This window comes from Daphnia pulex, chromosome 8 (genome assembly GCF_021134715.1).
Source record: "Daphnia pulex isolate KAP4 chromosome 8, ASM2113471v1".
In the NCBI taxonomy this organism is placed as follows: domain Eukaryota; kingdom Metazoa; phylum Arthropoda; class Branchiopoda; order Diplostraca; family Daphniidae; genus Daphnia; species Daphnia pulex.
In genome coordinates, this window is record NC_060024.1 from 11,360,409 (window position 1) to 11,381,420 (window position 21,012).

Below are 21,012 nucleotides of genomic sequence, written 5' to 3' on the forward strand. Positions count from 1 at the left end.
AAATGGCGATTTTCATATTCATCACATTCGCAACTTGGCAGCGGTGGCGCTAGTTGACCGTTTTCTCATTTTTTGTTACCCCCTCCTTTTCTTTTTTTAACTTTTTCTTTTTTCCAAGAGGGGGGGGGTAGGGGAAAGAAAATGGGTGGGGCTGAGCGAAGAAAAGAAGGAAACACAGAGGAGGGGCGGCCATTGCGGTTCGGTATCCAATCCGAACCTCTTCTTTTCCCAACCAGGGGGATGGGGAAGGCCTGCCCCCTTTTCTCTGTGTGTCTCACTTCTTTTTCTGGTGGTGCCGGGTCCGCTGCTGCACGCCCGCCCGTGAGTGTGCTGTCTGCTCCTGTGTCTCGTTCGTCGTGCACACAGGACGAGAAGCACCCCTTTTCTTGCTTGCTCCTTTTTGATTATTAAAAAAAGGGAAAAAAAAAAGATCCGTATGTGTGTGTGTTTCTTTTTTATATTCCCCCCGGCACACAGAGTCACACACACTCACACAACTACTCTGCTGACTTGTGTTGTTCTTGTTTGCGAAACATTTCTTTCATTCGACAACACACCACCACCGCAGTGCGAGCGGTTTGTGCCCAGGCCTGATCGGTCTGGTGAGCCTCACACCAACACACATTTTACTTGCTACACATTATTTTGACGGGGGGATCTTTACTGCTGCTGCTCACTCCATTTTTGTTTCGCCAAAATAATTCGTCCACCGACTGTTTTGTCATTTCGGCAAGTCGTTATTGAGAGAAAAAAGTGAGTGTGTGTGTGAATGACCAAGTGAGTTTCTTCTTTCAGTTTTGCCCATCTATAACGCACACTCTGGCCCCCACTAAAGATCATGGAGCCGCTGCTGCTGAGTAAGATTGATCGGATATTCAACTCGCTCAGACCTCAGAATCATCCAAGCCTCCATCACTCGACGTAAGTTAACCTTTTCCCCAGTTATATCTCGTCGTTTGTTGGCTGTCCCAGTACCACCATCGAAAATTGGGACAGCACGTGCAACTTCTACTGTCCTTTTTGTTGTCAAGGGTAAGGTTGACTAGGTTTATCTGTAAAAGGTTTTTCTAAACCATCGTCTTTGGTGGCCCAGGTCGATCCTTTTTATCGGCCATGGGGTGAAATTGATCTTATTTTATTCGACCCCCAAGAATTGCTGGGAAGAAAAATGGGGAATTGTTAGCCCCCCCGACCGACCGATGGCTGAACCACTTTGATGGGTTACTGCAACCCCACAAAGAACCATGCACAACATCGGGTTGCTGCAACCTATTTTAGGCTGCCTTTTTTTGTGTTTTATTTTTTTCCCCCATTTTTATTTTTTGACCCGCCGACAGAGTATATACCGGGAGGAGGAGGAGGAGGAGGAGGGGGGTCGGGAGTGTGTGTCTTTACATTTTTCACCGTAGATGTCGCTGACGGCGCTGCGCTACCGCCCGGCGGGATTTTTTTTCCCGCCGTTTTTTTCTCTTCTGTCGGCTTTTATTTTTCTTTATAACTGCACTACCACACCAGCATTTTCTGCCCAGTATGATCTAACTCTCTGTTCCCGATTTTTATTATTACTTCCCCAGCGTGTCCCGCGGGGTCGTGAAAACTTTTTTTTTTCATTATCTCTGATCCATCTGAAAGGAATGTATAATGACTTTATTGAAACGTTTATAAAACTTGTTATTTATAATCGATTTTTTTCCAATATTTTCTTTTTCGTGCACACAGGTTGGAGTGAACTGTTTTTCTTTATTTTTTCTTTTTATTTATTTTCTGGGGGGGTGGGGAATTTCAAATAACTTTTTCAAAGTACAAATAAGAAAGAAAAGAGTCGGTCGGTCGTCGACGGGGGGTTTTGAACGGATCCTTCCATGATGAATTATCCAGTTTGGCCGGATTCGGCCGGGGTGGCCGGTTACTCTCGGACATTGCTGGGCCAAGGTGGAGGCGGAATGCGGTCGTCGTTGGCTCCACCGCCACCTCCTCCGCCTGCAGCCGCCTCAAGTGCCGGGACTGCCGATGAAGGAGGCACCAACAAATGCAACCCGCCGAAATATAACGTCACCAACGGAGGAACGGACCCGACAACTATTCAACGCTCAGCCAATCACCATTCATCTTCTTCCGCAGCCGGCGGATCCTCGTCGTCCTCGGCGGCCCGTTTGAATAATGGAGACGATTGTGGCAGCAGTGGCGGCGGTGGTAGCGGCGGAGGAGCTCGAGGCCATCAGCTCCCCTCGGCGGACAAATACGCCCCGCTGTCTTCCTTTACCGACGACGACAGTCTCCTCAAGGTGAACTCGATTGGGAGTGGTCTTTTACACAGAAATACCTTTTTTTCTTCCATTTTAAATAAAATTAGAATCGAAATTACTGAGAAAAACACCCAACAAAAAAATATAACTAACCACTCGCCTCGATTATGATTACCACCATCTGTAAATTATTCCGGAATAATCGGCAATGGAAAAAAAAAGAAAAGGAGAGTTGAGAACGAAACCTTCACTGGTTTGGGATTTCTAGGAATCCCCTCGGTTCAGGAAGGTCTAACACACACTGGGTATCTTGATGATTGCCGTATAGGGTAGATACTTTTTGTTTCCATCGAGGTAGAAAAACAAAAAGGAAAAACTCGTTTGTTCTGGGTATAGAAAAACAATCCCAGAATTTAAGAAATGACAATTTGTTAGAGACTCTCGTGACATTTCTTTGTTGCTTCGTTTATTTCTATCTCGCGTGTAATCGGCTATTTTTTCCTAGAAATCGAACGCAGTTTATTTTTTCCTAGAATGAACCAGAATTCCGCTTAAATAGTCAAGTCCACTGGTTTCACGTTAAAGAGTTAAAAAAAAAATTGACTGATTACCTTTCCGGTTTTGTTTGTTTTAAAGTGTGTAATTTAAAGTGGAAGTTTTACCTCCTCTTTTTGATTGATTGTGAAAAATAGTAAGAAAAATGGTAATTGAAATAATTTGATTCCGCACACAGGTGGCGACACATTTTCTCAGCGGTGGAAACGGCCAGGGTCGACACTACATGCCTATTGCCCGCGATTACTCAACATTGAGCTATTCCTCGGGCGTTTCCGTCAGTACAGCCGGCTCCTATTGTAATCCCGGCCAGCAGCAGCAGCAGCAACAACAACAGCAGCAACAACAACAACAGCAGCAGCAGCAACAACAACAGCAAGTTGCGGCCCTCTCGTTGGAACGACCGGGGGGTACGGCACGCAATCCTCATACTTCAGATGGTGGTCCGGGAGCCGGAAGCCGGATATCTTCAGCGTCTAGTTCGGATAATGGAGGACCGAATACGGCCGGCGGCGCGGGCCAACCCAACCCGTTACTCTCTCCGTGCAGCGTCATGGAAGAAGCCTCGAGTCCCGGCTCGACGACCAGTCAATTATCCTATTTGGGTGCCCTACAAAGTCCGGCCAATTCCGGCCTGACTCCGCTCGGCTTCCCAGCTCCGTACCTTTTAACCAAAGACGGTGCCGGATTGGCCGCTGCGGCCGCAGCTGCCGCCGCCCAAGCTGCTCACGTCGCTGCCCAGCAGGTCGGGCACGGTGGTGGGCATGGAGGGCATGGTGGACATGGCGGCGGCGGAGGACACGGCCACAGTGGACACGGTAGCGGCATAAGCGGACCCAAACAGAAGAAAGAACCTAAACCGGGCAGTGATGTACGTTCATTCGGATGTCAGGTATTAATACCCTGGTATTCCGCACTCCTTTTTGGCGTTACACAATCTGGGGAAAGGATTTTCAAAACCGGTTTTCCATTTATTATTATTTTTATTTCTATTTTCACGGTCACTTTCCCTTTCATTTTTTTTATCCCATCCAACTGGTTTTTTGTTTGTGTCTTGATTAACATTCAGTTAGCATGTCAGTGTCATCACTTCTCGGAAGGAGATTATATATCTTGTCTAATTTACAATGACCATCTTTGGAAGTTTTTTACAGTATTTCTTTTGAATTTTTTCATATCTACTAACGGACGGCTTCCTGGAAATGCTTAATATGTATCTACTCTCCTCTTGTATTTCTTGCTCCTTTCAGGTTTGTGGACGTGGATTCAAACAAAAGGCGACGTTGGCTCAGCACGAAAGGACCCACACGGATGAACGACCGTTCGATTGTCCCGATTGCCACAAACGCTTCCGTCAGCAGTCTCACTTGGTGCAGCATTTACGGATTCATTCGGACGAGCGACCCTATGGATGCACCTACTGCGAAAAGGTGCTAATGCCCACAACCATCTAATCCGTCCGTGGATGTTTTGTACTAAATATTTGATTCCTGATGATGGATTTTTGTGTAGGCGTTCCGTCAGAAGGCGATACTCAACCAGCATATCCGGATCCATACGGGCGAGAAGCCGTACGTTTGCCCACAGTGCACTAAATGCTTCCGACAGAAAGCCATACTTAATCAGCACATCCGGACGCACTCGGGCAAACGCCCCTACTCTTGCCCGGACGCCAAGTGCAAGAAGAAATTTGTCGATCAGGCGTCGATGGAGAAACATTTCAAAAAGCATATCGAGGATGACCAGCAGCAGTTGCTGGCCGAAGCACGAGGCGGACCTGGGATGAGGTCCACCAACGCCGGAGGACGCAACAATGCCAAAGGATTGTTGCGGGTCAAATTGAACAATTCTGACCGACCGGCTACAACTTTCAGCCGCGTCTTGGCGCCTGGCGCCGGCGGGATCTCGACTCAGGACCGGGCCACATCTCCTTTCCCAATCAACATGATGACCCGCCCTGGACAAAACAATAACAACAACAACAATAATAATAATGCCGCGTCGGGCGCTCCTACTCCGGCCGGAACTGCTTCCGCTTCTCCTGAACGGATGGCCGACACTCCGGCTGCTAGCCGGATTGAATTAGCCGCCCACGAAGGATCATCTCAACAAGCACCGCCCACTTACCTGACTCATCACGGGCACCATCACCACCACCAGGCGGCTGCAGCCGCAGCAGCCGCCAGCAATCCAGCTTCCGGCCCTTACCATTTTGTTCCGTTTCCTCACCGACCCTACCACTATGATCTGCTGAGTCTCGGTTCCATGGGTCAATCCATGTACGGCGGCGGAGGTAGCAATAACAAGATGGCCGAGCAGCATGCAGCAGCCAAATACCGCTCGGATGCTTTGGGTAACTAATTGAATTCTGGGTAAAACAAATAACTCAAAATGGCTCAATCGACGAAAGATTTCCTAATGTTGTCAACTTTTCATCCCCCCCTCCCCCCCACCACTCACGAACAGGCGAGGCTCCTCACAGCCAACAAATGGGAGGCGCTATGGATAAGGAGTGCGTCGGAGGTGCCAACAACAATATGGCAACCAACTACACGGTTAATGGAAGCGTCCAAAAGGATAGTGTTCCTTAAAGGAAAAGGAGAAGAAAGTTTTGGGGAAATTTAAAACCTACCGACAGCTAGAAATGACGACAACTTTAAAGTATATATCTCTCCTTTTCTTCTTTTACATTTTTTCAAAAAATATCAACACATCATTTTGACACATGTATACCCCCCACCCCCACCCCTCCCTTTTTGCTGGCGGCTGATATGCAAAAGAAAAGAGAGAGAATTCACTTAGAAGGAAGTTTTTTTTTAACGGGAAAAAAAGAATTTCCCTCCGCTTTCAAAAAAGACGGAATTGTTGTGTGCCACCCGGTGAAACGTTTTGTGCCGCCGTTCTCGCGGCTTAAAAATTAGAAATAAGGTAAAAAACATTTGACAAATGGAGTTCGAGAAAACCAGCCTTCAGGCCATGTTCCTATCAGTTTAAAAAATTGTTAACCTTTTTCCCCTTTTTATTTTTTAATTATTCATTTGTTTTTAAGTAAATTTACAAAATTCATAGGAAAGGATGCCATTTTACAGGGGCATACAACTTGTTTCATATGAACTAATTTTCAGAAAAGACAAGAAAAACATTTCTTTTTTAAATCTCTCTCTCTCTCTCTCTCTCTGTCCCATCGTCCGGGACTTATTTTTTTCTTCTTTGTCTGTTGCGTTCAAAGTATACGAGAAAAAAGTGAAAACAGACAACACACACACAAAGCACACATTAGACGAAAGTTTGAAGTGATTTTTCAAAAAAATCCGTGTGTCATTGTCAATGTTGTCGTCGTTTTTCCTTTTTTCGTAACCGTTTGCAGGGTGTCTTTTTTCTCTCCTCATTATCTCCTTTTTATTATGATAACCGATGGGTTCAAAAAAGGGAAAAAGTGTAGGTTCTTTTTTTTTTTATTTCGTGTCGCATGTTCCTCCTCCTCCACTATATTTGAAAATGTCTAGACATTTTTTTTTAACGAGAAATAAAGGAATCAAAGTTAGTAGACGGATCGATCAACTAGGAGGCAGACGGAAGTATCGATCGGAGTCGGGGACGTGTGTGTCATGCCAAAAGCGAGAGCTCGCCGTTGTTGAATTTCTGTCTTTTTTAGACAACAATTTTGTTTATTTCTTTTGACAAGAAATCGCTTTCAACTGCAGTTTTATTTTTATTTTCTTTCCTTTTTTAATTTGTCGTCGCTAGGAAATCCGGGGGCGATTAGTTCTTCCTTTATCTCCCTTTTTTGCAATTAGCTTCAACCCGCCAAATGCAGCTCAAAAGACGCAAAAAGGGGAAAATGGCTTCCAGATCACAGTTTTCTTTTTCATTTTAATTTTTTAAAAGACGATGAAAATCTGGCGCTATTTAGTAGCAACTTTATTTTGTTGTTTTATTTCATTTCCTAAGAATGAAAACAACAATTGAGAAAAACAAAATTATCGGGGTGCCATGTAGGTTTCAATTCTTATTTTATTTTTATTTTTTTCGGAAAAACGGAATGAATGAAAAAATAATTATTTAATTAATTGATTTTTTCTGGTTGATGGGGGTTTCGGTCGGTGTCTGCTGGATGGAAACCATAAATCTTTCATTGTCGCTTTGTGATACGAAAGAGGTGTAGAGAATGGTTTACTTTTATTTTTGAATTTCTCCAACTTTTCTTCTTCTTCGATTAAAAAAATTAATTTTTATTTTTATTCAATTCACTGGGCACGTTGTTAAAAACAGCTGAAACAGGTATGAACCGTCGTTCAAAATTTTTCGAATTTATAGCCAAGCAAAGAATTTCAAAAAAAACCAAGAAAAATTGGCTGACTAAGATTTTCCCCCCATCTTTTTGGAATATATATATAAATAGCGTAGAGAAGGTTTATATATATATTATTATTTTAGTCTATGGCGTGTGTTTTAAACAAAAAACTTCCGATAAGAAATTTTTCAAACTCTTCCGGTTCCTCCCACCCGAGAAAAAGAAATCTGTTAATTGTCTTTATACCACTTTTATCTCTTTTCCTTTCAAAGTAAAGAAGAAGCAAACACTCCCGACTGTGATGTCATCACGTTTGTTACTCGACAGGAAGCTAAAAAAAAAGAAAACTAAATCACGATAATGTTGCTCCCCCCCCCCTCTCATTCATCCTATTTCTTTTATTCCTGTACACACACCCACCAAAACAATCCACCCCCACAAAACAAGGAAACACACAAACACACCGGTTTTATAGTTGTTCTCCATCATTGAAATTTCAAACGAAATTTTTGAGTTCTTTTTCGACAGTGTGTGTGTGTGTGTTTGTCTCTCAACAAATCAATTCGTTTTTAATAACTAAATTAGGCCTACATCAGACAAATTCTATTATAATAATTTAGCTTTATTTTTTATTATTATTATAATTTGTTTTTATTGTGTTGAGGAAGGGAAAAGAAGGAGAAAGGAGAAGGAGAAGAAACCGATTTTTTAAAATTAAGAGAAAGAGAAAAATGAATCGCGTCCGCCACACGTGTTTTGTATACGTACACACCTCTGCCTTGAAAAAGAAATTAAAACAAGTTAAAAATTAAGAGAATTGCTAAAGAATGATTTGTGAAAGAGATGATAACAAGTTAAAGATGTTGATGATGCGTCTCCCGCTGGTTCGATTGATCTTACGTGTCTCTTTATAATAATAATTTCGTGCGTGTTACTTTTTATCTCGTTGTTAATTTGGTTGTTCATTTTTTTTATATATATATAAAAATTGATCCTTGATGACGTGCTTGATTGTATGAATTTTTTCTCCTGAATTTTTCTCGTTTGTTTCAAAAAAAAGTTTTCTTTGTTTTTTAATTAAGATCCCTTCGCCTGCCCTTATTCTCATCCGCATGGTGTCGCGGAAGTAAAACACACACACCCTCCACAAACAATGTTTTGCAAATATCTTTTTTTCTTAATTTTTATTATTTTTGATTTTCCCGAGGTCTACAAGGTACGGATGAGCGGAAAGAAAGGAAAAAAAAACATAAAATGAAAAAATCTAAAACATTAAAAAAATGTAAAATAAAAATCCAAAAAAAATGTGAAAGGAAAAAGAAAAGGAAGAAAAAATACCTAGTGCTGTTGCGGATTCACAAATAACACTGCCACGTGGCTTCGAATACACTAGAATGTGCAAGTCCGAGTGATGTTATTATATATCTTTAGTCTTTTTTTTATCAGGCGAAGCTACCGGTCGACTTTTACAACCGGTGGTTTGCCGTATATGGTGGTAACATGTTTTTGTTTTTCTTAATGATTGTCTTTCCATCTGGTTTGTTGTTGTGTGTATTTCGGTCTTGTTAAACTTCAATCACATGGAAAAAGTAACATTTTTGTCCCATTCGTAAAATGTCGTCCCATTATAGGGGGCACAACCTTGTTTTTCTGGTTTCTTATCAACACAAAAAAGTTTTACGGAATAATAATTAGACATGTCGATGACGATAATGATTGCGTGTGTAGTGCATCAGGGGGGGAACATTGAACTCGTTTCGGTGCCAAAAAAATTGATTACGCAATTTTGAATAAGAACAGCATGCAAAGAAAAGAAAAGAGCTGAAAAAATGGCGCCTTCGTTATCCAAATAAATTATGACACTCGACGAGAATTTCAAAAAAGAAAAACATTTCTCAAAAAAGAATTTAAACAAAAGTTATCGTAGTAGTAGTAATACACACTCAACACTGAATGAAATATATTTATAATATATATGTACGGTTTACATGAAATATTATATAGTACGTTGACCCGAGGGAAACTTATACAAACATTTTTCAGGGGGAGGGGAGAAAAATTATTACAAATATGGTTTTAATAGGGGAGGTGACGAAAGAGAAAAAAAAAAATTACCGCTCCCGATCCATAGCGATTTTTTTTTTTTCAAAAGAAAAAAGGTATTTTGTGTGATTTTAAAACACAACAGCAGTAACGATCATGTAATAGTGTATGTGTGTGTCACCGTAATGGCGGAACGAGACGTGCGGAAAATAATTTTCCATCTCTTTTTAAAAAAGAGAAAAATGCCATTACACCGTTTCAAGTGTGTCTCGAATGTGTGTATATGTGTGTGTCTGTCTGTGTATCGTGTAAATGGTTGTCGAAGCTCACTGGAACTCGTCGTCCGAGCTGAGTAGCATCGTCTTTTCAGTGTAAGCGAGACGTGATGGCGGGACCCCAACTGGACCTCCTGACTGGGCGGGAAGATGAGCTGATGGTGACGCAGCGGTAGAAGTAGCAGCAGCCGAAGAAGTGGAAAACGAAGAAGTAGCAGCACCACCTGAAATGACGGGGCGATGAGCTGAAGGGGAAGAAGTCGAAGCTGCACTGGATGTCGACGGAGGTGGATGAAGTGTTGGAGTCGTCCGGTGAATTGCAGGGCCCGATTCATCAGTGTCAAATGTTCCGTTACGGCTTGGCCTTCCACCGGCACCGCGAGATGTCGATCCACCTATAAAACGACGACCGAAAATTAGGTCTGACTCAACTTTCGATAAGAATAAGATGATGAAATCACATACTGGCGCTGTACTGCGTGTACTGTTGATATTGCGGGTGGAAATTATGGAAAGCGTCCGTCATCATGTCTTTCGGATTGACCGTTTCCTATATACAGACCACATAATCTATTACATCGCAGTTCTCTCTTGACCGGATTGGATAACAAAATACCTTCAAACTGCTCGAGATACTTTGCATGGTGACTGTGCGACCACGCGAATCGGTGGCGCAATTTTGGGCGTAAACCGTCACTGGGAAAGCGTAGCGCAAGGCCACGGCAGCGAAACCCATTTCAATGCAGACCTGGGCGATTTCAAAAAAGAAAATTAATGGATGGCGATTACAACTGACAAGATAGACAAATAAGACTACTGTATCTTACCAAAAAGTTTTGATAGCCAGCCGAAACGGTTCCAGCGTTGGTAATTGTATTATCGGAGCCATAGATCGGAGCGATTATTTCCAACGTTTCTAGCACGGCCAGCAAGACACCTGGAAAAAAGAGAGGAGACCACACACGCGTTAAGTACTTTTTTTTCTTTAACACAACATCCATCAACCACCTCCACAAATATATACGATGATGGTATTTATCTCTCGTAAGGGATGAAAAAAAAAACTGAATGTCCGATAACTAAGATGGGGGGGAACAATGTCAGCCGGATTTTTTCTCATGGAAAATTCTCACCGTGCAGTTTTGTGTTCATTTGAGATCATATCTCATCATCACTCGGTTACAGAGCACGCAATTTTTATAGATACATTTTTTCCTCCCCTGAAAAACTTTCCAGTCGTTAAGAATTTGAGATTTTTACGATCATGTGAACAAAATTGCGGTTGGCCAATGATTTTCTCAAATGAAAACGATATTCCTTAAACAGCTAGAGAGACCAAGGTGACCATATTTACCTTGCCAGAAGCACAAAAAGATGATGGATTTGATGATGGCAAATTTGAGAACCGGGTCGTAGGGCGAGAGCAGATCTTTGGTGGCAAAGAAGAAGAGGAAAAGCGCGTAGAGAGCCAATGTGATGGAGACGTTGTTGATGATCGTGATGTAAAGATAGCCGGACTGGGGGCTATACAAGAAAGTTAAAAAAAAAAAAAAAGTAACAATCCCATCAATCAGACGAGCCGAAATAGATAAAGGGAGGGTGGATCTTGGCAAGAAATCATGAATAGATAATTAGATTTATATACCTCCAATCACCGTCAGAGTAGAGACCTTGTGATTGCAGGATAACAGTCACAAAAGCCATGCATGGCTTGACGGCGCAGAACTGAAGGGTGGCCTGTTTACAAAAACGAAGAAATTCTATCGAATACTGACGCCCCGATAGACAGCAGGTGCAGTAGAACCAGCTCGATCTATAATCAATAATTCAAATTAGTCGAATGCAATTTTAATAATTTTCTCCATCTCATTTCCATAAATAGCTAATTTGCATATTCACTGAGCAGAACTTTCGTTTCGAAAACGAAGAAACTCAATATTGGGGGATGGGTCACCTTTTTGCATTTTGATGACCCATCCCTTTATCCATTTGACAAGTCTGGGCATGTCAGTATCGCGGATGTTCAGTTCTACTTCGCGTTTTAGACAGTTCAGTTATTTGTGGTTCAAGATGTGCAATTACATACCTGATTGGTTTCCCTCTAATTTCGCTCATGATGTTGCCTTCTCCACCGAGGTATTCGTAACAGAGACTCAAGAAGTTGTAGATGACGAAAGCCTCGTAACAATCTCGGAATGTGTCAAAATAGACATAGTAACTGTTTTTGTGGAAGAAGAGGAGAGAAAACCAAGAAGTAAGAGCATAGATGGGGACGATGAAGAGGATCCTGACTATCCAGCGCTGCTCAGAGGGGTGAGTGTAAAACCTCAGATACTGGTAAATCTGTAAGATAATACGAAATTAGTTGAGAGACTGAGCCACATTTTTCATCGTTGAACAAGTTAAACAAACCTGATGGCAAGTGATAAACACAGCTGCCCAAACGAAAACTCCTGCTATTCCTTGGGCCGAAGCTGACATTAACCATATAGAATCGGGATGATGAGGTGATGGAGTAGTAGATGTGTTTGAGAGGATGCTGGAATTGCTGTAGTCTAGTTCAGTCGAAGCTGCTGTGGTCTCGAACATTGTTGTAATTGTAGTTGCATTCCAGTCCCTCGTGGTTCCATTAAGGTTTGTTGTCATTTTCTCAAATCTATAATGAACGTAAGACAGATATTGTTCTAAACTTCCACAACCCAATCATGCGAGTATAGCAAATGGCCGACTGATTTGTTCTCTTATCAACAACACGACGAACAAATATTCGGAGCAGAACTAGTGAAGGAAAATGGGGCGACGTCAGCAATCGGCCCACACACAAAAGTCAATTTGACTTCTTTACAACAGGGAAAAAAGTGACAGCTGGATTTAACTCGGATTCCAAACAATTAGCACTCGTTCAATCCTCTATTGTATAATACTGCAGAATACTCACGACTTAGGCGAGATCAACAACACGAACGACGATGAACTCGAAGTGCATTATTTGTCTTCGTATATACCCCCCCTTCACTTTTTCAATGTATATGCGATGAAGCAATCAGGTCTCTTTTCTTTATCTCCTGCTCTAGACTGTCCTTCGTGATCGTGACGCGCAGTGTTGCCAACATGGCGGCAAAACTCTTGACGTTTTTCCTCTCCAATTTTTATTTCTTTTCAGTTATTTCTTTCGAGTTTTCGGTGACCAGTTTTTACCAGGCCCTCATGTTTTCCCATTGACCAGATAGATATAAGATATATAGCAATATCCGTAGTTTCGTAACAGCAAAGTCAACATTGACGTGTCACTTTTATCTAATGAAATTTTATCGATCGTACGGGGGTCTAAAGGTCTACCAACGTCTCGGATGTCAAATACTTTTACAAAACGTTCATTTTTTTTTCCATATTCCCGCGTGAGCCTTGAAAAGTTGCTTTTTGTTTTGTTTTTCAAAAAACAATCGCATCTTGATGATGACTGCTGCGGGGATATGCATTTCACATCTGTCGACTAGTCGGAGGTCTTCGCTCCTTTATTTTCCTTTTAATGGATCGGGAAGATTTCTCACGCAGGTCGGAAGATAGCACTGCTGTTGCCTTGGCTCGAAGCCAATACTACGATCAGGTAGGTGTTCTCACGACAGCTGAAATTACCCATTGCTTGTTGTGCTTACGTGATGTTCTAACTCCTCCCCCAACTCTTATTCGAGCTGTTGAGTTCGTTCGTGAGTCTTTTCGAGTAGATAGTCATTTCCCCCCCTATCAAGTTGCACTTTTCGCTTCGATAGTTTTGTCGGTTACGATCCGGCGTCGAAAGTATCGAAATATCGGCAAGTGATGATGTGAATCTCCAATCAGATTATAATAACGGCCAATCATTTTTCTCTGAATCTACACGCTGATAATTTAATAACGGCGTTCTTAAGCCTCGCCAATCGGCGCTATGTCCAATTGGTACATTCCATCATATTAATAAATCCTATTTGACTTTTTGCTAGTCAAAGATGGCACACGTGTACACACATATCACCTCTCAAAACGTCAGTCGAATCAAATGGTCAACGATTGATGGATTTTTATCCTTTGGTCGTTGCATGGGATACTGTGTGTAAAACTTGATTATCCATTTGTTTCGGGAAAAAAAATCAAAATAATAATTCTTTCGGAAAAATGGAAAAATTCGTGACGGCTGTTATTATTGCCTGTCTTGTCTGCGAGCGTGCGCGTGTGTGGTTATTTCTTAAAAAAAAGAAACAGGGTCATTTACATTTTCTCCCGTCCGTTTCTTGACTGGATGGTCCGTATGTGTGTGTGTGTGTGTGTAGGGGAGTGCTAGGGATTTCTTTTATTACTTTTCCATCCAGAATATTATGACGTGTTTGATATTTCTTTTTTAAAAATATATTTTTCCGAGTATCGAAACTCTTCTTTCCGTCCCGCGTGTACACGATAGTCACGGTAACGGAATGTGCCGCACAACATATGCAAATGACCTTATCATCTCCATATTTCATCACGAACAGGAAAGAAAAAAAGATTTCCTTAAAGAAAAACTTCCAAATGTTCATTCTTCTTTATTTGGGTTTGCTGTTTTTAAAAATATCGGCCGGAATTGAAACAATGCAAACAAAATAAGACGGTCAGCAGTAGCCCGTCTGGTGTGTAGCCAAGCGCTTATTTCACGCTGCTGTTCACATGGCGGCCCATTGACCCACTTCCGGCGGTTTATTTTAGAGACAAGCATCGATTGGGATTTTTTGTGTTTTTATTTTCGCAATCGGGACAGACGATCATATACCCCAAACGTTCAAACTTCAAATAGCCTAGAGGAGCTTTCTAAAGCAACAAAAAACGAACGGGATATTAAATTATAAATGTTTCTCCGTGATTTTTTTAAAGAAACAACGCGGGCCGTGAACTTTTGAAAGTTCGTGGTATTATATTATATATAATAATAATCGAACAACAGTCCGTACCGTTGCTTGTATTCAATTAACTGTTTTCAACAGGGCGGTGTTTGTCTCTCTCTCTTCTCGTGTCTACAAGAAATTTATTCGGAAATATGTTTCTCTTTTCTCGGCGTTGGGAATATTACCGAACAACCGCACGCCACATCATCATCTTATACACAAACTGTGTGACGTAGGCAAAAACCCATAGAAATGTAAAGTTTTTTTTAAAACGAAATTTATTCGTTCCAAAAAAAGAATTTCGATGGAAAAATTTTGTTCTTTTCTTGGTTGACTGGCAACCTGCTATTCAGTCAAGTCTTTTGTTGGAACCAGGTCACCTCCCCTATACACAATAAAACACCTGGATTCAAAAAAGAAAAAGGAAAAGTCGCCATTTTCGGTGTGTGTCCCTGTACAAGTTTGTTGTATAGATGCGATTTTTCTTTTTTTAGTACGACCGTTACAGCACCCAAATATCGACAAAAGGCTCGTTGATGGTTCTTGTAACTATAAATTTTAAATTTATCGCATTCATCGTCGCTTTTAGGACGTGGAACAAATTCGCCGACGAATTCAAGAAAAGAAAAAAGTTTCTAAAAACGAAGAAGAAAGTATATAACTTAATTGCGTGCAAGAATAATTGGCCAATATCCAAAATACTAAATTTGAAACGTTGAGTAAACATTTCAACCATAAATGACAATGTCATTTATGTAATTCAATCAGGTTTTTCTTTAAAAAAAGAAAAAATGTTTTCGGCTCATTTTTCATCTAAAGCGGCGATCACGTACAGTTTTTCTTGGTGTAATTCCTTTTTTGAAAAACGCGGGCTACCAGTTTCTATATTTGTGTTGTCCCAAGGTAATAAAATACGATCGTTTCTCTTGACTTAAAAGTCTGGCTCTATTTAGATTAAATTTACACACACACACATGCGCAATCTTAACAACCTAACTGCAATTTCAGCTTATCCTCGTAACTTTTAATGACACTGTAAATACTTGCTGTATATACGGCATGTTTTTGAAGCGAAAATTCTCAAATGTTGAGACTCTTGACTAGTTGTTACATAGTCACAAAACAAAAAAGTTATGGCATGTTTTTTAACGTTTTATTGCACGACAAGCTCGCCAATTAATTTTACCGGTTAGCCGTTTCGTTTTTTTTAAACGAAACAAAATTCCTGTTATTCTGATTCGATTTTGAATGTTTTTATACTTGCCATATGCCCGTTTTTTTCAAGTGGAGTCATTTTCCAACTTTTTTAAAAAAGAAATCCTGGATTTTGTTTTTGTTTTGTTCCAAGTCGTGGTGGAAGGCATTAAAAATAAATCAAACGTCTTCCTTAATTGTCAATTTCCCCTAATTGGGAGATGTACCCAATCGCTTTTTCTTTTCAAAAATAAATCTCTCCCTCCAACATTTTTTTTTTTCATGTGTTTCTTGTAACAGGTAGAAAAGAGCAGAGGGGGGAAACTATACAAGAGGTGATGGTTGGCACAGTTGGGGGGCCAACTGTATTTTTTCTATTCCCCTCTCACTCTGAAAAACCTTGTCTACTTGTCTGTCCTTTTTCGTGTCTAAAAATGGGAGAATCGATGTGATTGTTTTTTACCATTTTCAAAAGGGGGCCCCCCTCTTTTCTAGTTTTTTACTCTCACAGTGGTTTTTCTTCTTTTCACTTGTTCTGTGAAGGTTATAAACACGAATCAAAGTTGATGGATCGTCAACTTACAGGTAGAGACAAGGGGTGAAATTTCACCTATAGAAAAAGAAACCCCTTTTATCTTGTGCTGTGTGTCAAAGAGAGACCCCCCTTTTATCTTTTACGAGGGTTAACTCTCTGCTAGCTGTGCTTGTTTGTGTTCACTGGTTGAAACGAGTTCAACCGTTTCCTACCAATTGAGTTGGGCTCTGGCAGTCCTATCTTCTTCTTAACGGTTTCTTATTCTTTCAGTTATACGGTCATAGTTTCTATACGAAAAAAGAGAGAAAGAAACGCTGGATGTAGGTTAATTGTACTCTCGTCCGCTTTTTTCTTCTTTTCGTTTGTTGTGAATTTTTTAAGGAGCGGGTCAGCCCTTGGTCACGTGACCCGAAAGCGCGCGATAACCAAACATGGTTCTCCCTTTTAGAAGAAATTCCGACCGAAACTCGGCAACTTTTACATTTTGGTTGTTTTATTTTACCTTGAAAACTAAATAAATACTAGACGCTGACCGCTGGAGAGAAAAAATGTCCACAACAAAAGCTAGGATCGATATCGACGTCGTTATATAATAAGCGCCCGGGCAGAGACGCACCTTCTTGGCTCGTAAACAATCCCCGAAAAATAAAGTTTCTGTATAGGCTCTGCTTGTGTGTGTCACAAAAGAGAGAATTTGACGTTGATATGGATGTAAAGATGAACATTCTTCCTCCCCCGTTTCTACATCAGAGAGAAAGATGCCGACTCTCTTTTGTCCGTTCTCTCTCCCCCTCAAACCAATCAAACATTCCTTAAACTGCTCACGAGATAAGGGACCCGCCCGTTCATCCCCTCCTCATCATCAAGAGCTCGTCGTGATTTAAAAAGTCGGCGTTTATAACAAGAGGCGCTTGATTATATAGCTTCATCCCGGCTAGCTGGCTGGCTGGCTGTATAGATCTCGAACATGTATAAGATATATATGTACAAAAGCTTGTCGTCAATATCCTACAGTGTCCAGCAAATCACGCGTATCCGTCACGGACACTGACTGGGCCGTTCTTTCGGTAGAAAAATTCCCGGAGCTGCTCGAATCCAATCAGAAGAGATGGCTGATTATGGTAAAGCCTCTTCTCCTTCTTCCGTCTTGTTTCTTCTTCACGTTCATCTTAGCGTGAAATAAGCCCGCGGGCAAAAGGGAGAGACCTCAACTTCTTTTTCTCCGTGAAGGGAATTTTCGACAAGAGCCAGAGGGTGTGTGTGTTGTATAGCCATCCCCGATGCGCTATATGGTTCCGTGCTTTTTTACTCCGGCAAGAGTTCCTTTTTTTCTTTTTTATATTCCGCCCTTTTTGTATACGCATGGCGGATGCGTCTACAAAAAGTACCAAAGACTCCGTGACGAGGGCTTGTTGTGTGTATTATTTTTCTATTGTGCTGTAGAGAGAGAAACAGACAGTGCTCGAGTCTTTTCTATCGATGAGGCCTCGTTGGTTAAAGAATATAGCCGTCCACAATATATATAATGGGATTGTCGAAATACTACACCGACAGGGAAAAAAAGATAAGAAAATGAAATTCAAAGCCCCCCTCTCCTTTTTTCTCTTTCTCGAGTCAATAACAACCAAGCCCTAAAAAAGAAGGGGGCAGTTGTTATATTATCAGCAGCAGCAGTCAACCTAGTCTAACGATGGTGAAAAGGCGGACTTTTTCTTCTTCTTCCACCCCACCAGCAGCGTATTCGATTTCGTTAACTTCCAAACATCTACCCCCTCTTCTTCCTGTGTCCGAAGACATAAATACAAACGACGTCACAGATGGTTAGTCACGTGAGTTGCCGAACCCAATTGGAAGGGGTTTTGTACTAGACACCACAACCCAAAAAGTCTGAAACTTCTTTTTCTCTAAAGTAGACAAAAACAGCTGGTACCAGCTGATATACATACCCGACCGGAAAGAGATATTGAAATATCATCGTCTACATGTGTGTGACCTGCATAGTACTGCAGTATGTGCTGCGTGCTAAATTCTTTTCTGTGGAACTAAAAACCCCAGCAAATGGCGTATTGTTCGGCCCAGCAAGAGACTTTTCTTTTTAAAAAAAGTATAGAGTTGGAATAAATGAACAAGACAAAAAAGGAGATGAATAGCTCTAGCTGTGTGTGTGTGTTGTTTAGGACGTGGTAAATCACCGGGACTTCCCGGCTGACACAAGATTCTTTTTTAAAATAACAAGTTGATTGTGCCACCACGATACAAAAGCTCGAGCTCTGACGTCACTTTAGACTATCAATAGATCCTCAGACTGGATCCAAGGTGAAGTGCCAGAAAAAGAAAAGAGTGCACAGATAGGGAATAGGGCGGAAGACGAGAGAGTGGGTCGTGAATTCAAATGGGCGTCTGCTTTAATCAGTGAAAAAAAAAAAAAAAAATGGAAAAACTTTTCTCGACCCTATAGGATGGATATATGCACACGTGTGCAATTAAAATAAATTATGCATCCGACCGTAGTTTACGTCTATAAAAGACAAACACACTGCATCTTCTTTCGTATATCGTTATCTTATTCATTCTTTTTTTTTTCTCTTTCGTATCACATTGGCTTTTACAACACGCACGCTCACATATATCAACAAACGAACCGAACACACACAAACACACACACGAGAGAGGGAGGAAAAAAAACAGAAACTTTTACAATTGTACAAAACCAAAAACAAAAAAGTCCAAAATAATACACGTACACGATTCTTCTTTGAAGTTGACCGAAAGTGGCGATAAGGGCGCAATGAGCAAAAACAAGAAGAAGAAAAAATAGACGAGATAAAGCAAGAGAGCGGAAAAATAATACCACATTCCCGTTTTGTTGTTGTTGTATATAGTTATGTCCATGTTATGCTGCCAGGCAACGTCTTTGGTGCGTGAATAAATCCCCTAGAGGTTTCCACAAGAAGAAAACAAAAAAAACTTCAATTTCATTTGGTTGGGATTTTATTCTTATTCCGGTTCATTTTCGAGTGTTTCTTGCGTTTGTGGATCATTTCGTAGAGAATGTCCAATCCGTCGTCTAGACCTTCTCCGGTGATGGCGCAAGCCGGTTGGACGTGGTAGAGATGGCCGGTGCCGAGTTCGTGAAGTCCGAGATGTTTTTCAATTTCTTTGGGATCTCGAGCTCCGGGTAGATCCTGTTTGTTTGCCAGGATCAAAATGGGCACTTGGCTGTTGTCTGGGCTTTTGGCCGTCCGCATCAATTCCATTTTAGCCTCTTCCATTCGCTCCACATCGACGCTGTCGACGACGAATACGATGGCATCTAATAACGGGCACAAGGTTTTTCCACAAGAGACATTAGCAAACCTGATTTTATTTATTCACGCAATGTCCCGTTTTCTTTCTTTCTTACCTGTACAACGAGTGTAGGACTTCCACAAAGGTCGTAACTTTTCTTGCCCACCTGCGCGCCAAGGAATAATAATAATAATAAAGATGAAAAAATATTATTTGAATGGGCTGTCGGAATCGATTTACACTTGCAACATTTTCAGCGAGCAAACAAAACGTCGGGAGTTGACGATAAGAAAATGTCCATAAATCATTTACGACTGGCTGGCTTAGACTGGCCCCATAGCGTTCACTATTATTCGACCTCGGTCGCAAATTTATTCCACTTTCAACCGAATTTGGAAACTCGACAAATATACATTCAGATGTATCAGCGATACAATCAACTCTCTGGCACAGGCCGATCAATGACTATCAATCAAACGCTATTATCCCGGTGATAAGTGTGTGTGTTGAAAATGCAAAGGCCCTTTTTTTTAAGTATATTCTATACCTTTCTTGCCTCCCTCGAGTGACTTCTTCAGCCTGTCAGTTACACCAAAAAAATTTATTCCGAATCTCTTCAAAGAAAAAGAAGCGACAAACGGACCATCTTCTTGGCCTGAAGTATGCCAGACGCTTTTGAAACTTTCTCCCCCACTGAATAATAATAACAATCCTCTTCTTTTAAAAAAGAACTTTCTTCTAGAGTGGCTTTAGATTGCCGTAATATGAAATGTTTTCCTTACCTACATCCCAGACTAGAAACTGAGTACCCTTGGCTTTGCCCGACAAGGCGCGGATTTTCTCGCAATTGAAGCCGATGGTGGGCACCTGTAATAAAATGACAACCGTTTTGGTTATGACTTTGTTTACGTGATTGAAAAAAAGAAATGAAACGAACCGTGTTGACGTATTGATCGAACTTGAGCCGGTAGAGAGCAGTCGTCTTTCCAGCGCTGTCTAAACCGAGCATGACAATGTGCAGAGTTGGATGAGTCGATGGCAATGTCAGATTCTCCAGGAGGGAGCCGCCATTCGTTTTGCCCATATTGGCTCCCATGGCGTTTACACATAAATCAATTCACTGTCGTTTTTTTTTATTTATTTTATCAGTTTCTTTTCTTTCGTGAAAAACAATTGTTTTTCCAGTTAGAGGACCATTTTTGGTCAACAATACGAGACACACAAACAAACACTGACGGATGTCCTTTTTATTTTCCCCCGTCAACCAACTTGTTTTTCAACTGGTTCAACTGTTTCTTCTTCTTTTCATTTTGCCAATGACTCACACACAAAACGTTGATTTGTCGCCAACTTAGTTTTATTATATTCCTCTTTTGTGGGGGGTTTTGTCACCAACTTTCGCACGGACGAAGCGTCGACGACACACTTTTTTTTGACAAATGGCGGCAACACAAAAACACTTGATATAATTAACACTCGAACGCCAACTCTCTCAACAAAATTTCACAACTCGAAATTGTCGATCAAATGACGGCCGGGAGACTTGGCCGTGAACGTCCGTCCGTCGACTGGAAATCATGGTGCTCAACTGAAAAAAATATGAACTGAACACTGGAACAAAACCCAGCAGGGCAGGAGAAAACTTCGGCGGTAGCTTCAGGGAAGACTAGAGAAGTGGTTGAGGCGGTTG

At 41.3% G+C, this 21,012-nt stretch overlaps 3 protein-coding genes across 8 annotated transcripts; 1 reads left to right on the forward strand and 2 right to left on the reverse strand.

Moving 5' to 3' along the window:
* The first annotated feature begins 254 nt into the window (after positions 1 to 254).
* LOC124199834 (Krueppel homolog 1-like) lies at positions 255 to 8,503 on the forward strand. Of its 6 annotated transcripts, none has more exons than XR_006877021.1 (7): positions 260 to 921; positions 1,720 to 2,285; positions 2,980 to 3,693; positions 4,052 to 4,231; positions 4,314 to 5,154; positions 5,268 to 5,462; positions 7,764 to 8,503. XR_006877021.1 is itself a non-coding variant. In XM_046595794.1 (7 exons), exons 3-7 carry the CDS (start codon positions 1,863 to 1,865, stop codon positions 5,390 to 5,392), a joined length of 2,283 nt encoding a protein of 760 aa, XP_046451750.1. In that variant the 5' UTR covers positions 260 to 729; positions 796 to 921; positions 1,720 to 1,862; the 3' UTR covers positions 5,393 to 8,503. The 6 variants fall into 6 exon arrangements, 3 of the variants coding, with proteins under 3 accessions (XP_046451751.1, XP_046451750.1, XP_046451752.1); XM_046595794.1 differs by having other exon boundaries at positions 260 to 729; positions 796 to 921; positions 5,268 to 8,503; XR_006877020.1 differs by having other exon boundaries at positions 261 to 921; positions 7,760 to 8,503.
* A 125-nt stretch (positions 8,504 to 8,628) lies between these two features.
* LOC124199836 (transmembrane protein 184B-like) lies at positions 8,629 to 12,925 on the reverse strand. The gene is made up of 9 exons (XM_046595798.1): positions 12,352 to 12,925; positions 11,826 to 12,069; positions 11,500 to 11,756; positions 11,059 to 11,226; positions 10,768 to 10,937; positions 10,241 to 10,350; positions 10,030 to 10,161; positions 9,879 to 9,963; positions 8,629 to 9,808 (listed from the first exon to the last, which is right to left on the reverse strand). Exons 2-9 carry the CDS (start codon positions 12,057 to 12,059, stop codon positions 9,465 to 9,467), a joined length of 1,500 nt encoding a protein of 499 aa, XP_046451754.1. The 5' UTR covers positions 12,060 to 12,069; positions 12,352 to 12,925; the 3' UTR covers positions 8,629 to 9,464.
* Positions 12,926 to 18,577: 5,652 nt separating this feature from the next.
* Positions 18,578 to 20,993, reverse strand: LOC124199840 (ADP-ribosylation factor-like protein 4C). The gene is made up of 4 exons (XM_046595803.1): positions 20,260 to 20,993; positions 20,105 to 20,189; positions 19,438 to 19,488; positions 18,578 to 19,347 (listed from the first exon to the last, which is right to left on the reverse strand). The coding sequence occupies exons 1-4, from the start codon at positions 20,416 to 20,418 to the stop codon at positions 19,010 to 19,012; spliced, it is 633 nt and encodes a 210-aa protein (XP_046451759.1). The 5' UTR covers positions 20,419 to 20,993; the 3' UTR covers positions 18,578 to 19,009.
* Positions 20,994 to 21,012: the final 19 nt, after the last annotated feature.

Bases quoted from the DNA above. Each gene is read 5' to 3' on its own strand.
- LOC124199834 (XM_046595794.1), top strand. From the start codon at position 1,863: ATGATGAATTATCCAGTTTGGCCGGATTCGGCCGGGGTGGCCGGTTAC. The intron at 2,286-2,979 runs GTGAACTCGATT...TTCCGCACACAG, and splicing joins ACGACGACAGTCTCCTCAAG to GTGGCGACACATTTTCTCAG. The intron at 3,694-4,051 runs GTATTAATACCC...TGCTCCTTTCAG, and splicing joins TACGTTCATTCGGATGTCAG to GTTTGTGGACGTGGATTCAA.
- LOC124199836 (XM_046595798.1), bottom strand. From the start codon at position 12,059: ATGACAACAAACCTTAATGGAACCACGAGGGACTGGAATGCAACTACA. The intron at 11,227-11,499 runs GTATGTAATTGC...TATTGATTATAG, and splicing joins ATTAGAGGGAAACCAATCAG to ATCGAGCTGGTTCTACTGCA. The intron at 10,938-11,058 runs GTATATAAATCT...TTTCTTGTATAG, and splicing joins TACTCTGACGGTGATTGGAG to CCCCCAGTCCGGCTATCTTT.
- LOC124199840 (XM_046595803.1), bottom strand. From the start codon at position 20,418: ATGGGAGCCAATATGGGCAAAACGAATGGCGGCTCCCTCCTGGAGAAT. The intron at 20,190-20,259 runs GTTCGTTTCATT...ATTTTATTACAG, and splicing joins TCGATCAATACGTCAACACG to GTGCCCACCATCGGCTTCAA. The intron at 19,348-19,437 runs GTAAGAAAGAAA...GCCCGTTATTAG, and splicing joins GTCCTACACTCGTTGTACAG to ATGCCATCGTATTCGTCGTC.